Source organism: Leptonychotes weddellii, chromosome 8 (genome assembly GCF_054177405.1).
Source record: "Leptonychotes weddellii isolate Sample4059 chromosome 8, ASM5417740v2, whole genome shotgun sequence".
Taxonomy (NCBI): Eukaryota; Metazoa; Chordata; class Mammalia; order Carnivora; family Phocidae; genus Leptonychotes; species Leptonychotes weddellii.
Genome location: NC_138376.1, coordinates 22742615 through 22759590, shown reverse-complemented (window position 1 = coordinate 22759590; position 16976 = coordinate 22742615). Strand labels below are relative to the sequence as shown.

The 16976-nt window shown below is 58.2% G+C and overlaps 1 protein-coding gene across 7 annotated transcripts; it reads right to left on the bottom strand.

The window, feature by feature from the left end:
* Window positions 1-822: 822 nt before the first annotated feature.
* DDR1 (discoidin domain receptor tyrosine kinase 1) lies at window positions 823-16522 on the bottom strand. 7 transcript variants are annotated; one of them, XM_031041163.2, is made up of 19 exons: window positions 14948-15244; window positions 13999-14077; window positions 12043-12184; window positions 11851-11953; window positions 11419-11647; window positions 9899-10046; window positions 9558-9666; window positions 8915-9101; window positions 8564-8810; window positions 7948-8043; window positions 7684-7835; window positions 6641-6806; window positions 5501-5611; window positions 4133-4377; window positions 3832-3959; window positions 3353-3571; window positions 2642-2876; window positions 1949-2098; window positions 823-1834 (listed from the first exon to the last, which is right to left on the bottom strand). In XM_031041163.2, the coding sequence occupies exons 2-19, from the start codon at window positions 14047-14049 to the stop codon at window positions 1694-1696; spliced, it is 2859 nt and encodes a 952-aa protein (XP_030897023.1). In that variant the 5' UTR covers window positions 14050-14077; window positions 14948-15244; the 3' UTR covers window positions 823-1693. The 7 variants fall into 7 exon arrangements, with proteins under 7 accessions (XP_030897023.1, XP_081683962.1, XP_006745264.1 ...); XM_081827836.1 differs by lacking the exons at window positions 13999-14077; window positions 14948-15244 and adding an exon at window positions 16500-16522; XM_006745201.2 differs by lacking the exon at window positions 13999-14077.
* Between the last annotated feature and the right edge of the window lie 454 nt (window positions 16523-16976).

Below are 16976 nucleotides of genomic sequence, written 5' to 3'. Positions count from 1 at the left end.
AGGCTCTTGCTTCTGGCTCCCATCCAAATAGCTCCCACCTATTGGGTCATCTGTACATCTGATCAGCCAAATCCAAGGATTCTCTGCCTGGGACTTCCAGACCCTTGAAGGGGGTCTTAGAATTAGGGCCCAAAAAATTTACAGCTCCATTTTTATTAACCTCTAACAGAAATTTAGCATGTCCTCCAAGTATGAATATGAGCAAAACCCCCAGTAGTATTAGCAGGGCCTGGGACTTGTCACTGAGACACCGCAGCTCTGTTTGTATCCACTACCTTTGTAGAAATCTCCGAGTATTGAGTATCTTTTATGCTTATTACTATTTGGAGATAGTAGTAGTTATTACACCTCCTGCTAGATATTGTTATTAAATATATTTTAAAAACACATAGGTTACTGTGTGATTTTTTTTTAACATTTTAGTAAACTCTTTCCATTGATCTCTTCTGTGATCATATGAGATATACACGTGTGTGTGTGTGTGTGTAACACGTTTTAAAACAATTCTGAGGAGGAATAAGTAGACCTCTCTAGTCTGCCAAAGGGATCCATGGGTCAAACAAGGTTAAGACATCTAGCCTAATTCAGCCCCCTCCAAGCTTCATGCAGAGCTCCCACTGGAGTTGACAAAGTTCACACATTCATGTAGGACCTGAGGTCCCACAGGCAAGGGCCTGGCTTATAGACAGAACACTGTGCTGGGCAAGATACACGGTAGGAAATGGAATGGGGAGAAGAAAGGAGAAGAAAGGAAATGGAAATGAATTGGGAGCAGACACAGGAAGCAGATTTTACCAAAACCCCAAGAAACCCACTCACAGCTGTGGAAAACTCAACCTTTATTATTACCTGCCTAGTGCAGGATATTAAAATTGCATTGAGCTAGATCCATATATTAGTGTAAAAATCTGTGTCTCTCCCCCCAAAAATGTACAAACCCCAAGTGATTATAGAAAAACCAATATGGCAGCTACAACAGAGATGTCCAACCCCAAGGCCGCAGGCCATTGCTCCCTCTTTCCCCCTAATCCCAGTATTTAATCCACAGAAACATACAGGTTTAGAGAAGTTCTAGCTACAACACAGCAGGTGGGAAGTGGGGATGGCTGGGGGTGGGGGACAGGGATCACCCCCAGGTCCAGTGTTTCAGGGGATGGAGGAGGGAGAAACCAAAGCCAAGGACAATTCCAGGAGTTAGCACAAGGGAACATCTTTCTCCCTTTCTTGTCCTCCTCATTCCCCAGATTCTCAGCCCGTGGGATCCAGTGTGCGACGGAAGGAGAGAGAGGCTGGGGAGGCCACAGCCTTCTCTCTAGTAACCAGTGTTGTCCAGTGGGGCCCAGGTGCTCCAATAGGCCTTATCCAGTGTCTGCCCTATATGTGCCCCCATCTTCCCCGCCCCCCACCAGGGATGGCTAGAAGAGGTCAGAGAGGATCCCATCCACAGGGCCAGCTGGGTGGGTGGCAGAGGCTTCTAAGAGAGGAGCAGGAAGGGGGCGTGAGAGTATGTCCCGGGAAGGGAAGGCGTCAGCTCCCTGGTAGGCCCAGCCCACCTATGGTCACACTGCGTCTCCTTCAGAGGTGAAGGGGGGTCGGGGCAAGGGAATTGAGTGGGGGTGCCATTAAAATCCTCTTGTTTATTGCCTCTGGCTTTGCCTGAATCCTCCCTGAGGAAGGGGCAGCTCGGTGTGATTCACACCGTGTTGAGCGCATCTTCTGCCAGGAACCGATGTAGCTGGGAAAAAGGTGGTCGCTGCTCAGGCTCCCGGCTCCAGCACCGAAGCATCAGCTCATACAGGCCCAGCGGGCAGGCAGGGGGCCGAGAAAGGTACACCTGCATTAGACAGCGTGGACAAAAGGCAGGGAACAAATGTTCTTTAGTCCCCAAGATGATAGGCTCTGGCCCTCCCAGACCCACAACCTTAACTTCCCTCTCCTCTGCTCTGACCTGCCGGCCCTGGTCCCGGAAGAACTCCCCTGCATTCTCGATGACTTGCTCATCAGTGAGCTGCCCAAATGGCTGGGCCCGGCAGAGCATCAGCACCTCCCACAGGGTCACCCCAAAGGCCCACACGTCACTTGCAGTCGTAAACTTGCCCTGGTGTGTGGATAAAGCAACAAAGGTGGAGAAAGACATCAGGCAACACAGACCCTCCTCCCCTCCCCAAAGGGAGCTCCACGTCCACTCAGCACTTGCCCGGCCCGACTCCCCCTGGCTGGTCCCCTCCCAGCAAGCCTGCTCCTCCCTCCTTCGGGCTCTGTCTTCTTTCTCAGGCTCCAGTCCTCTCCTTGACCTCTTCCCTCCTCTTCTACCCACCCTTCCTCTCCACCCCGACCCTCATCTTCTGGTCCTGATTCTCTCCCAACTCCTGCCTTTTTATCTCTAGCCTCCTGTCTCCCCTAACCTCTCTTGCTCCCTGACTCCAGCCCTTGTACCCACTCTTGGCTCCTGGGCCCTTTCCCATCATACCATTCCTCCCTGCTTTCTCTGCTCCCTAGAGCCAGAGGGGACCTCACAGAGCACTGGCCCAACCCTCACGTCAGGGGTGAGGGAACTGCAGCCCCGAAGGCAAGTGACTGACTGGGACCACGGAGCAGCCAGTCCGGCCCTGCCCCGCCCACCTCTCTCAGGGCCTCTCACCATGAGGATGCACTCCCAGGCCATCCACCGGATGGGCAGCACCGCCCGGCCCTGCACGCGGTAATAGTCCCCAGCATAGAGGTTCCGGCTCATGCCGAAGTCAGCGATTTTGATAGTGAAATTTTCCCCAACCAGGCAGTTCCTTGTGGCCAGGTCCCTATGCACAAAGTTGAGTGTGGCCAGATAGCGCATGCCCGAGGCAATCTGGGCCGCCACATGTAGCAGCATGGGGTAGCTGAGGAGGGAGCCAACAAGACAGGGTCACTGGGGGCTGTCCCAGACTCATCCCCACCTCACAGATTCCTAGGAGACAAGGTGGGGCCCACTCCCTGGGACCGGGCCACATCCACTCCTGGTACAGAGATGGAATGCCCATGTACAGGCCAGGGGTAGGTGCCCACTCAACATTTGTTTGGCTCATCTGACCCAGGGAGCTGCTGCTTTGTTGTCTGAACTCAGTCAATGAGGGTGAGAGAGAGCAGAGGGAGATTCCTGACAGAGCCCAGGTCCCTTCAGCAACCCCACTGTAGTAACTTCTGGCTTTTGCTCCTCAGTTCCCAGATGAACATGGCCATGTATTGCTCATCCCAGTCCCCACCCTCCTGAACCTCTACCTGCCTCCCCATGCCATGTTGGATCCAGGTTGCAGCAAGGGGAGAGGAACCCCCCCAGGGAGTTCTCAGGGAAGGGCCAGCCTGGGCAAGTGGGTACCTGATGGTGGGCCCCTGGGCAGCCTCCCTGTCTCCGGGGGCCCCCTCAGCCACCTTGTCCTCTAGCTGGTGGGCACTGAGGAACTGGTTAAGGTCACCATTCTCCATGTAGTCAGTAATCATGCAGAGGGGGTCATCCTGCACACACACGCCCAGGAGCCGGATGATGTTTGGGTCCTTTAGCCTCGACATGATCTTCACCTCCTTCAGGAAATCATTCCTAGGAAAGCAGGGAGGTGGCAGGGCTACTGAGGGGCTGATCTGTACTTTCTCTCCTGCCCATGTAGACCAGCGCCCTAACCCCAGCAGACAAGCTGACTCACTAGTGACACTGAGACCTGGCTTGAGATCAGCCTGAGATGGAAACTTCCTTCCCCAGCCACTCCCACTCTGTTGGCCTCTACCATATTTCTCTCCTGATGGCTCCCCGCTCTTCATGGCCTCCCTTCCCTATCCCCAGACAGCATCCCTGGACCTCACCTGGCATTCTTGGTGGCATCTGGCCGTAGGATCTTGACAGCTACCAGCAAAGGGTGTCCCTTGCACACATTAAGGGGGAAATCAAGACTGACCAGATCTTGAGGGTTCTCTACCTCACACAGGTGCACCTGGGGAAGGAAGCTCATTTGTTAGAAAGTCACATGGTTCACTGAGGTCGCAAGGTCAGCTGGGATAACACAGTCATGGATGACAGGTTCTGACCGATGGGGATGTATGGGCATGGCGTCAGAGCCCCAGATAGTCGAGACTCTACCGATAGCTGGGCAGGGATCCTCCTTACCTCCCCAAATTGGCCCTCGCCAAGCTTCTCCTTGAAGCGGAGCCGAGACCGAGGGAAATCCACTCTGGGAGGCCCATCCCCGGCAGCCCCTGGGGGCAGCGCGGGCACAGCATAGGTGTTGCCCCCGGTGACGCCCTGCAGGGTGACAATGTCAGCCTCGGCATAATGGGGGACGCTGTTCTGGGGAGGTGGGGGCAGAAGCGGGGCACCCGGCTTCTCGGGCTCCATATAGTCCCCACTGCAGGCTGGAGGGGTGGGGGAAAGAAGACAAGACGAGGCATCAGGAGCAGCCCCCGAGAGCCATGGCTCTCCACACCCTAGCCTCCCAAAGGCCCCCTGTCTGCCAGTTGGGTGAGAGACTGGGTCTACCCTCCATCTTCTTGGTATCCTACCCTCCAACCTCAAACCAGAGAAGACGCTGGTGTGAGATGAGAGTGAGCTGTTCCAGAGTTTAAGGCAATGGAAATGGTTGAACAAAGAATGTCATAAAGTCTGTTTTCTAGGGATCCCAGCACAGCCCAAGAGACCATGACAGAAGTCTTGACTGGAAGAGGAATTCCTCTACCCACCATCAGAAGAAGGATGGTGCCAGTCATCTGGTCACCCCCTACTTTCCAAACCCTTGTCCCACTCGCCGCCGGCCCCTCCTGCTCACCTGGCTGTTCTACCTACCCGCACCCCCCCACACACACTATCAGCCTTGGTTCCTCCCTGCCGTGGTTACCCAAACCCTCCCTGACCCAACAGTCCAAGCTCAAAGACAAGCAGAGACAGGGGCACACAGAAAGGGGGAGAGGGGGACAGTTCCTCACAGCCAGGACAACAAGGAATCTACAGACAGAGGAGAGGAAGCAGAGCTGTCCCCTCTTAGCCCTGGGGAAGCAGCAACACTGAGAGAAGGCAACACCAAGGAGAAGAGGAGCAGACAGGAAGGGCAGGGTGTGAGCCTTCACCTCTGGGACTGCAGAGAGAGAGCGCATGGGGGGAGAGGGCAAGCACCCGGGGTGAGAGGCCCTCCTCCTCGCAGCTCTAGAGAGAGGGGAAACAAAGGAGGAGTTATAAGAGAACCTGGGGTCAGCACAGCAACCTCCTCTCTGGCTCTGGAGAGCAGAAAAGATGGGGTGGATGAGGAGGAGGAGGACAGAGCTGAGAACCAGTGAGCTTTCTGCTCCTCTGCTCAAGGGAAAGGCTTTAAGAAGGAACAAGCACAGCAGAGGATAGCTAAGGGCATAAGAGCTTCCTCCTTGGGAGCTCAGGAGAGCAAAAGAGGCCACAGCAGGGAGAGAGGGAGTGCAAGGTATGAGGACTTTTCCCTGCCCCAGTAGAGGTATGGGGAGCCTGGAGGAGCCTAGAGGCAGAGGGGCTTACCCTGGGTGTTGGTGGGTTTGGCCCAGGCGGGTGTGGGGGGGCCGGGGCCCCGAGGGGGACGGGCGTAAGTGGCCAGAAGGAGGCGGTAGGCTGGATTGGAGAGCAGCAACGCTGTCGGGAGAAGGAGGGAGGGGAGACACGGGGAAGGGATGAGACTCAAGGCTAGACAGACAGGGAGACCTGGAACAGGGCAAGACCAGGGCTGATGGGAATGAATGTACTGAGAGACAGGGACAGGATAAAACAAGGATCTGGAGAGTGCTGGATAGCTGGATGAATAATGAATGAAGGGATGGACAGATGGATGGGTAGATGGGTGGATGATAAACGAATGGTTGGATGGATGGACAGATAGACAAATGCATGGATGAATATATATGGATGGCTGGATGGATGATAGATGAATGGTTGGATGGTGGATGGATGGATAGATGGATGTATGGAGAGATAAACAAATGGATGTTTGAATATATATGGATAGATGGATGAGGGATGAGTGATTGGATGGTGGATGGATGGATGTACAGATGGATGAATGGGTGAATGGATGTATGAACATGGATGGATAATGGATGGATAGAAAGAGGACAGAGGGTGGGATGGATGGATGGACAGATAAATAGAAGATGGATGGGTGGTTGGATGGATGGATGATAGAAGGATGAACGGATGTATGGATATTTATGGCTGGATGGATGGTGGATAAAGGGTCAGATGGTGGATAGAGGAATGGATGGACAGATGGATGAATGGATGTATTAATACGGATAGAAGGATGGATAATGGATAGATGGATGGATGGATGGATGGATAGATTGATGAATGGAATGAACATGGTAAGTCTAGGAGAAAGGAGAGGGGCCAGGAAGACACAACGAGAGGGCACAACAAAGAAGAGAAAGAGATGTGTATGGGACACAGAGACAGGGATTAGGGGTAATACATGGAAAATTCTTGAGAGAAATTATATGGTAGGGACATGGGAGTGATATAGAGTGTGGTGACCAGGGACACAGAAATAAGGAAATGAGTTGAAATTGGAAAGACAGGAAAAGAAGAGAATGGAAACAGAGAGGAAAAGGGATACAATAAGAAAATAAGCAGAGAATGGAGGTGGGACTAGAACAAGGCAGGTCTTACCAGAGCTGTTGGGGACACTGGGAGCAGAGTGGGGCGGATTCCCACGAGGGCGGGGTTCCTGGTAAGGGGGTGGCTCAAGAGGGCCTGGGCGGTTGTTGATGAGGATGGTGTCCCCAGGGACAGACAGATGGACTGTCAGCTCCTCTTCTAATACCCGGCGCTCGGCCTTGTCACGGGAATGGGAATGTTAACTGCACATGATTCCAGCTCATTAAATGCCAAGTTCCCCTTCTCCCCTTCAGTCCCCACAACAGTCGCATAGTGGTATCTACTGTTAACTCTGTTTCATAGGTAAAGAAACAGAGGTTCAAGAGCATGTAGGTGAGTCCCCTGATGTCCCACAATGGGATTCCAACCCAAATCTGACCAGATAGTTCTAGAATCATCAATCTTCATGCATCTCACCACCACCCAACCCTCGCCAGGAAGGCAAGGGCTTGGAGTGTGCCTGGCTTCTTCCTCTATGGCTCCTCTCTGCCCCTCTAGCTCCACTCTCCCCGCTTCCCATCCGGCTTCTGCCCCAAGAGGTTGACCAGTGTGGACTGAATCAACAGGCTCGGTTTGGGTTGGCCGGAGAGGAGTGTGTTGGGCAGGCAGGGAAAAAGGTCAGAGTGATTAGTCTCCCAGCCCCTCCCTGAGAGGTGGACTCAGGCTAACTGTATCCCTGAAGCCAAGTCCACTGCTCTTCTCAAGGAGCCTTTCCCCAGACCCACTCCAGGTTCTGGTAACTTCCCTCCTCTCATCTTGCATGCCCACAGCCCGGGGGCGGTAACAGTTCTGTGGGAATTGCACTACTCTTCGCGATTTCCATAAGGCTGCCCGCTCCGTTGCAACCTGTCACTTTCCTAAGCCCGCCTCTGATTATTCTAATTAGACTGTGTTCTGTGGTCCCCGCAGGACCCAAACTGACGCAGGGGCCCCCACACACATTGGCGTCGGCCTGGCCTCACTCCCCACACCCGCTCCCCCGCCTGCCCCCGCCCAGGCCCCCAGGCCCCGCCCCCACCCAGGCCCCGCCCAGGCCCCGCCCCCGCCCCGCGCACCTTGCTGAGGAGCCTTCGCCAGTGCAGCCGCCACAGCATGAGGGCGATGATGAGCAGGAGCAGCAGGATGATGGCCACCAGGCAGCCGATGAGGATGGCAGTTGGGCTCCCCTCAGCCTTGGCCACGGGCTGCTGGCCTCGGGGCTCCAGCTCTGGCAGGGACAGGGGAGTCAGAACCGCAGGAAGCTTCCCACCCTGGGGGGCCCCAGGGACAAATGGCAGCACAGGCCCCACTGGTCCGGGAGGAGGCCCCGGGCTGCTCACCCAAGCTGCTGAAGTTGGTGGGAGGTGGGCCAGGTGGCCACCAGGGAGCCGGCGGGAAGGTGCCCCCCAGGGCTGGAGAGGAGTCATTCACAACATCTGTTGGGAAGGATGAGAAGAAAGGAGGGAGTCAGATAGGGAAGAGGGACCAAAGGGAAGCTACTTGCAGGAGACCTATGGAATTCTACCACCAGGAGCAGGGGTGATACTCAGTGTGTGTACCAGCCCATCTGAAGGGGAGGGGCCGGGCTGGTGTGGATGTCAAAGTTTTTAGTTGCTGGACTGTGAGGAGATACAGGATTCCCATGGAGAGAGCCCCAGGTGGGGATCTGGGGTATCAGGAGGCCGGAGAAGAGGTTATTCCTCAACCAGCACAGAGTACTTCAGGATTTTTACAGCCGACACTGTCCTACTGGCTCAGTATCAGTCATGAGTGAAGGGCTCATAAAGCAAGACAGGGATGGGGAAAGGAGTAGGGAGGCGTTCCGACTATTCAGGGCATCCCTGATTGGGAAGTCTCACGAGTGATAGACAGATCTGGTGCCAGGAGTGGATATTTTGGCATCCTGCGGGTTGGCAATCCCAGAGGCTGAGGATTGGGCATAGACCAGGGGCTTACCAGAGATGAAGGAGATTTCGCTGAAGAGTAACCAAGGCCCAGCAAAGAGGAAGCGGCACTGCAGAAAGCGGCCCACGCGGCCGCCCAGGGGCACGGACACAGCCCGGGCTCTGGGGTCCCCCAGGCTGCCCCCCAGGGCGTGGCGCACAGGCTCCCCCTCCCAGGCCATGGCAGGGCCCCGCTTGAAGCGACATTCCACCCCAGCAGGCAGGCGGGCTCCCAGGGTGTGCATGTTGTTACAGTGGACCTGGGGGGGGGAAGGGAGGATGGAACACAGGGTCAAGGCCAGGAGAGCCCAGGTGAGCACCCCAGGAGCAACCACCCTGGTCTCAGAAGAGCCGATGCGCTTACCTGCATGGCCTGGAAAGCCCTCAGCCGGTCAAACTCAAACTCCATCTCCACGTAGCCACCTGGGAAGCTGTGGTTGCTCCACCCCACGTAGTCGTAGCCTGGCCAGACCCGCAGCTCCTGGCTCTTCCTGAAGTCATCCAGCCCCACCACACCATCTGCCAGCTGACCCAGACCTCCGTACAGCAGCCTGGAGAGCAGGGGAGCAGAGGAAGCGGAGGGTGGGAGAGAAGGGAGTGCCACCCTTCCATGTGCTCTGCCACCCCCAGCCTAGACCTCCTGCCCCAACCCCCAGTGGCTCTCTCTTTCCCACCCCCAAGGACTAGCTCGGTCCTTTGCGGCTGCAGGCTGCAGGAAGGCACCACCTCTAGGGAGCACCATGCAACCTATGGGGTGTGTACATTTACCGTGACGGTTTCCAACAGATGTGTCTTAGCAAAGGCGTGCCTTTTTCGAATTCGCACCAAGTGTCACATGAGCTAGTAGTCACCTTGCTACCCTTCAATCCTGATCCTATGTCTCCAAGGCCCCACCTAACCCATCCCTCTCCCCAGTTCTTGCATCTCACTGCCCAGGCCCCTGACCCCACCCACTACACCCTTCCTCCCACCCCAGGCTCAGGCCCTGCAGGGCCGGCCTCTCTTACCCGCCAACAGCATGTGTGGTGTGTCCATCGTAGGTGGAATCATTGAGGTGCACCGCCTCAGATAAGTACATCGTCTGCCCCACGGGGGCCATGTAAGACAGGAGTCCGTCTGGGGCGGGGTAGGAGGAGGGGTGTTCTAGGCAGGAAGCCTCCCTCCCGCTCCCTTGCATCAGTCCCCTCTTGTGTCCCCAGACAGGCCCACGGGCATGGAGGAGACCAAGTTGGCCAGGCACCCCCTCACTCAGAGTGACAGCTTCTCAACAGGAGAAAGAGGATCCTGGAGGCCCTTCTCCCCTGGCCCCAGCCCAGGAAGCGAATTCTCGGGGGTCTGAATGACTCACCCTTCCAGAGGCAGCCATAGAGCTCCACCCGCAGACAGACACTCATGACCCGGTCAGCCCGGGGGTAAAAGCGAACCAGCCGGGCCACCATGGGGGGTCCAAGGTCCTTCAGCACCACTCCCCCAGGGTCCTCATTACCTAAAATCACCTGTGGCCCAGGAAACAGGGTGGGTGAGTGGGAAAGGCTCCGGGTTGGACCTCACTTCCCAGTCAGCCGCTGTCCCCCTGCCCAGCACACAGTGGCCCAAGGAGACTCATGAAGGCTGGTGCTGAGCATACAGGGCTATGGGGTACAGCCAGGCATTTCTAAAATGAGAGGCTGCAGCAAAGACCTCTGACACATCTCTCAGCCGGACGGTCTGTCCTCAGCCTCCAGTCAGCCTCGAGCACCGCCTGTGTCCATTTGTCTCTAAGCCACCCACCCCGCCGTGCGCGGATTCTACCCAGTCCTCACGGCTCCACACCTGTGCTGTGGCCTTCCCCCCTCCCCTCACCCCATCCTCTCTGTTTGCTCAGCAGGCATTGGTTGAGTGCCCACCCCGTGCCAGCCACGCGCATTCTCAGTGGCAAGCCTCCCGCCCTCCCCCTTCCCCACACCGCACCGAGAGAAACCACTGTGAAGAGCCAGAGGCAGTGTGTGGGGCTGAAGCAGGGAGAGGCGGGCACTCTGAGGGGGTGACATCTAGAGGAGAACTGAGTGGAAGGAGAACCTGGGGACATCTGGGGGAGAAGCTCTCCAGGCACAGAGACCAGCAAGTAGTCCTAAAGCTGTGGGACGAACCCTTGCTTGTTCCAGGGACAGCAAGAAAGCCAGTGGGCCCAAGTGGAGCGAGAATATAGGAAAGAGGAGTACGGGAGGCGGACAAGAGCCAGGCCAGGCTAAGCTTCCACACCCCGGAAGGAGCTTAGCTCTTGTTCTGGCAGAGTGGGAAGCCGGTGGAGGGTTATGGGCCTGGTGTGCCTCATCTGATTTGCATTTTCTCAGGTACAGTGGATGTAGCCTCAAGGTGGAGATACTTCAGGTGGGAATAGACAGCAGCAGGGAGAACAGTCTGGAGGCCAGCATGTTCATCGAAGCTGGGGATGGTGTGGGCATGGCCTTGGGTGGTAGAGGTGGCGGTGGTGAGAAGGGGCTGGATTCAGGAAATGTGGAGGTAGAACAGACTGCCCTTGCTGGTGCTTTGGAAGTAGGGAGTGAGAGACCAGAGGAATCGGCGATATCATCCTAGCTTGTGGCCTGAGCAACTGGTCTCAGCTGGGGGAGGAGCAGGTTTGGGGTTGGAATGGGATTCAAATTCAGCTTGGGAAGTTTATGGTAGGTTTGAGATGCCCTTTAGACATCCAGGTGTAAACGCCCAGAAGGTAGTCATGTTTGCAACACGACATGGAGCTCAAGAGAGAGGCTTGGGCTAGAGAGGGTATAAATTGGGAGAGTCATCGCTGGACAGGTGGCATTTACAGTATAGCTGGGGGCAAGAGGAGAGCCAACCTTCCCTGGGGGCTGCCCACGCCAGCCTCACCTCCTGACCCCAGCGGTCCCTCCAGTCCATCCAGCGGTGGCCGTCCCGGGAGTAACGCAACCGGTAGCTGGGGGAGAACTCCTTGCCCAGGCCTCCCGCGTGCCGCCCCTGGGTGCCCACCAAAGCCACCAGGTGCAGCCGCCGCAGATCCACCTGCAGGTACTCTTCCTCCTTTGGAAAGACCGGCCCTGCAGGGCACCATGCCCCATCCCCGTCGCTGCTCTCCAGCCTGGGGGGGGCGGTGGCAAGAGGTCACAAAGAACATCTGGTCTGCCTCTGTCTCTAGTATTTACAGCCCCTCACAATGGGGGGTGGGGTTGCATTGGCACTGGCCCTCCCAGAAGCCCCTGGGCTTGGGCAGAGGACTTGGAAGGGCAGGAAGAGGCCCCACAGGAGCCCCCTCCAGAGCGGCCCCCCAGGTGTGCCAGTTACCTGCTGTGGCGAGCCGCAGTGGAGTCTGACCAAGAGCTGGAGGCAGAGATGTCCCCATCTGGAATGGTCCTGTCCTGCATGCCCAGGGCATAGCGGCACTTGGCTGGGTGAACACAGGCATACGGAGGGTCAAGGCCCCTGGCTCTGTCTCCCAAGCCCCATCCTCAGGGACCCAGGAGCCAGTCTTCTCACCAGGGTCAAAATGTCCCTTCATATCAGCATGTCCAGTTGCCACCAAGAGCAGCGGCGGCAGCAGCAGCAGCGGTAGGGAACAGAGGGCCCCTGGCCCCATAGCTCCTGACTCCTCAGGCCTAAGGCGGCGGGGGCAGCATCTCTGCAGGGGAGCAAACAAGTGGTAGGGTAAGTGAAAGGGCAGTCCAGGGGCCCGAGTCACAGCCAACAACCGACGGGCAGAATGGGCTGCTTTGGGAAGAACAGGAGTAAAGTGACAACAGCAATAGTCGCTTAACAGCGTCGGCTATATTGTTAGAATGCTCGCCATGTGCCAGATGCTGGGCTAAACTCTGGTACCCACCCCACCTACGATCCCAGAATGCTAAGAGAAGTGGGGGACCCCAGGGCTTTCCAATCTCACTGTCCTCTAGCCCCACTAAGCCCAATGTGACCCCTGGACCAGCAGCCCCAGCAGCACGCGGGCACCTGGGAGACAGGCAGAACCTCATCCCTCCCCTAGATCTGTAGAATCAGCATCTGCATTTTAACACAATCCCCAGGTGATCTGTGCCCACGAAAATTTGGGAATCCCTGATCTTCACTGGGGCCCAGTGGCATGCACTACCTAAAACCATTCCAACTGGCATCTCCTTGTGAATCTGGGTATCTACCCTCTGCAGCCCCAACAGCAGGAGAAGCTGTTCTGACCTCGCCTCTTCTTGGAGGTCTGCACTGAGTTCTCCAGGCCCTGGAATCCGGAGGAACCCCTAGTGCCACCCCTCATGTCCTTCTCCCACCTGCCATCAGCATCTACCAAAGCATCCTATCCCAGCTCTCCTCCTTCTGCCTTCCCTTCCTAAGACCCAGACATCCTGTCCCCCCAGTTCCCACTTTCTCAAGGTGGCTGCCTCTGAAGGAAAAGCCCAGCGCTGAGGAAAAGCCTGAGTTGCCTTGGAGATGAGGGCGGGTCTAAAGACAGGGAGGCCAGGTCACCCCAGGAGGTAGGAAGAGTGGGGGGATACTCCCCCATCCCTTTGTCCTCCTCCAGCTGCTCCCATCATGCTCTAGGGCAGGAATGTAAGAGGCAGCTGAGACCCCACAGCTCTGAAGCAGCAGCTGAGGGGGCTGACTGAGTTGCGGGGGGCACCCAGGCATCAAAGAAGAGCTAGAACCAGAAGCATCACACCTGGTCCCTTGGAGGTCCAGGAGCCACGTGCAGGGGAGCAGGCTGCAGGGTCCCAGGCGGCTGGCCTGGAATTCCTGGGTGCTGCTCTCCACCCCCACCTCTCCCGGGAACAGCGGGGCCCTTGTTCCCCTGGGTAACCTTCATGCCTATCCCAGATGAGTCATCGGAGCCAGACGGGGAGAGAGAGGAGCTCCGGGCAAAGACACAAAGACAGGCAGAGGATAGGAGGCAGGGGGGGACAGGGCGAGAAACACAAAGCAAGAGGTAAATAGAGCAGGCTCAGAAGTACACGGCACAGAGCCAAGCAGAGAAACACAGATGTCTGGGACAATCCCTCCAACACTCCAATCACCCTATTTCTCTCTCACCGGGTCAGACACACGGAGGACAGGCTGAGAAGGCCTACCCCAACCCCACCCCGCCTTACCCTACTCCACTCCGTTTCAACCCGTTACAAAGCAGGGACCTGGTCACAGCTTCAGGTCCTTCCCTCTCCTGTCCCACCCCCACCCCCCACCACAAACACCACCCACACAGTTCTGTGCACCCACATCCCCCAACACACAAACGTCAGCCACGCAAACTTACTGAGCTGACTGTAAACACTGGGGCTCGATGTAGCATACACACCCACATGTGCGCAGGCGCGTGCACGCGCACGCACACACACACACACACACCCCTCTGTCGCAGACACTCTCCACAGACTTTCAGAGACAGACACATGTGACACCCACTTGAATCTGTTACACACATTCGCCCCAGCCGGGGCAATCACAGACACTCACGCACACATCAACGCCATCCACATGTCGGCCTTCTTTAAAATCCAATGCCATCGCTCAGTAAATAGCCATCTTCAGACATCTGTGAACGTGAAATGACAGATACCACATGCTCCTGCGATTAGAGGACACCGTGAGACACACACACTCATGCTCTCAGGCACAGGATCCCAAGAGAACTGGGGCCCACTGCCTAGTACACACCAAGACCAAGCCAGAGGGAAGTCAAGGCGGTGGCTGGGCTGGCAATGAGAAAGAGGCACGGCTCCATTTTCCCATACTCTCAGCCTTCACCTGTCTCCACTGTAGCACTCACTCTGGACGCACCTAGGTGCCTGAAGCATTGGCTGGGGCTAGGGGTGCTGGGAAGGAAAGTCCAGCCAGCAGGGGACCCGGCCAGGCCGCGGGGGCTGTGGAGGGGGGGGTGGGACACTGAGGATGGTGCTCACTGGGCAGTGGCCCAGTCTCATGACAGAACCAACTGACCATCCAGAGGCTGTCACTGGCAGGTTAGGGTGTCAGTGCCTCTCTCTGCTGGGCTGAGGGCAGGCTGTCCCACTGGGAGCTGACCGGGTGGAGGCTTAGCACTTAGCAGACTGGATGCCCGCAGGGACTGGCCTGCTGGGAGAGCGGGCCCACTTCTCCAGGGGCCCGAGGGGATGATTCAACGGGGCCACACAAGAGCACCTGTCTTCCTGGGTGTCAGTTCCTTCACACTGAGTAAAGGGTCCTTCCTCAATGCTGGAACACACTTTCTCGGAGGTCAGGGAGGTCCCCCCCACCCCCATTTTCAGGCAGGGACACACTTGGCGCAGCTGGACAACCAAGAACAGCCCGGGAGCGTCCTGCCTCCGCCGCCAGGCCCTCGCCCGGCTGCCGAGCCTCCCCTGGAGCCCCCGGCCTCCGCCTCGGCCCCTCCGCCCCGCAGGGGTCCTCCGCCCGCGCCCCCTACCTCTCATCGCTCTTCCCGGCAGACCCAGGCGTCCGACCCGGGAGCGGGGCCTCCTCGGCGGCAGGGCGAGGGGCGGGGGAGGCGCAGGGAGCCAGGAGCAGGGAGCGCGAGGCGCCGGCGGGGCTCGGGTGTCGGGAGGCGGCTCCCGCGAGCAGCTGTCGGGGGCCTGTTCCGGGGAGAGGAGCCAGGGCTGGGGCGGCTCGGGCCCAGGCGCCGCCTCCCCCCAAGCCCGGCTCCCCCTCCCGCCGCCCTCCGCCCGCCTGCCCGGGTCGCCGCCCTTCCCCCTCCCAGCCCGCGTCGTCCGCGCCGCTCCCACGCCCGGCGCCGCCCTCCCGGCCGCGCGCTCCCCTCCGCCCGCCACGCCCACCCCGCATTCCCCCGCGCGCCCCGACCTCCCCCAGGAAACCACCCCTCGGTCCCCTCGACACTGCGCGCCCAGCCCCCTCCGCCTACCCGCGGCCCAACCCTCAGGCCCCAGGGTCCCCACTAAAGGGAACAGCCGAAGCTGAGGCCCCGCTTGGGGCCTCCCACATATCCAGGCCCCGTGAGGAGATGGCCCCCTCCCTACTCCCCCTTTCTGGGCTCAGTTCCTGGAGAGGGAGGTGAAGGGGGCAGCCCCAGGGCACAAAGAAGGAGCAGGTTCCCACAGGCCCGGTGCCCAGCCCAGCAGCAGAAGTTTGGATGGAGGAAGGGAGCAGGGCTCACCTGTCCAACCAGGCCCCCCAGCCTCACACTTTTCACACCACCAACCTTTGCTTCTCTCTGGCACCCTCTGGCCTCCTGTCCTCTACACCCCAGCCCAGATTGCCCCAGAGCCTGATGGCCCCCCATTCTCTCCTAGCCCCATTCTCTCTCTACTTCTACCTTCCACCCCCCAGTCCTCTCAAGGACCCTGCAGCCCAGACTCCAAGACCCAGGTTCCCTTGGGCTCCCCGCTCAAGGCCCGGGAGTCCTCAGGGCAAGCCTCCCTTGGGCCCAGGGGACGTCGAGGCTCTGACCACTGGCAGGCATAGGCCTGGATAAGGTGAGGAGGTTGTGGGGGATAGAGACAAAGAGAAAACTGGACACGGCCCAAAAGGACCAGGAACAGGAGTCCCAGAGAAGATGGGCAAGGAGGCTGGGTGAGGTGGGCAGGACAGAGGAGCTGTGGTGGGAGGTGTTGCACCCCCCTCGGCCTCAGGCCACCGTCTCTCCACATCCACACCTGTCAGGCACCTATCAACGTCACTGGCTCAGAACGATCTCTGAGTCCACTGCAGATCCCCGCCCCACTGCACCTCACAGCAGACATCAACTCACACCCTACGTACAGTCCCAACAGCAGTCCCAAGAAAGAAACACGACGTCCCAACCAGACAAGTACACAAAAGTACTACCAGGAAGAAGTTGGCCCTCGGTATGGGCAAGAGCTCCAAACCACCAAGGACACACCAATCCCAGCACGCCCAACTGCTAAGGGACTCATTAATAAACAGCCCCACGGTCACTCGGAGAATTGCCACTTCCCACCGTCTCCGCCGACAAAACCCCAGGGGTTCCCAAGAGCACGTACCCCTCTGGAGACAGCCGCTGGGGAATCTGGGCCCTGGAGAGGCTGGGCCGGGGGAGGAGCCAGGCCGGGGGTGGGGCCAAGGTTTCCCCAGTAACCTCACCTGGGCAGACTCTCGACCCCTCCTTCTAGGGACTGTGCTCGGAGGAACCCTGGGCTGGCAGACCGGGCTGGGCTGCTTCCAGAAGCCTCAGGGAAGGAGCGGCAGCCCCTCACATCCCACTGGGACATTCCACACCCCAGGCCCACGCTCCCGGGCCAGGTGGCATGGCGGGGCCAGACAGAGGGGTCCAGTGGGGAGAGTAGAGGAAACCATAGAATCCTGAAACTCTTGTCCCCTGGTCTCCCCCAGGAGAAATTCCTAGTCGGTGATGCCCACCTCGCCCCAGCCCAAAGCTGGAGGAGTGGGAGGGATGCAGGGTTGGGGCCCAGCGGAGTCAAGTGACAGTGGAAAGGAGGCTGGAGCCGCCTGGAATGTGG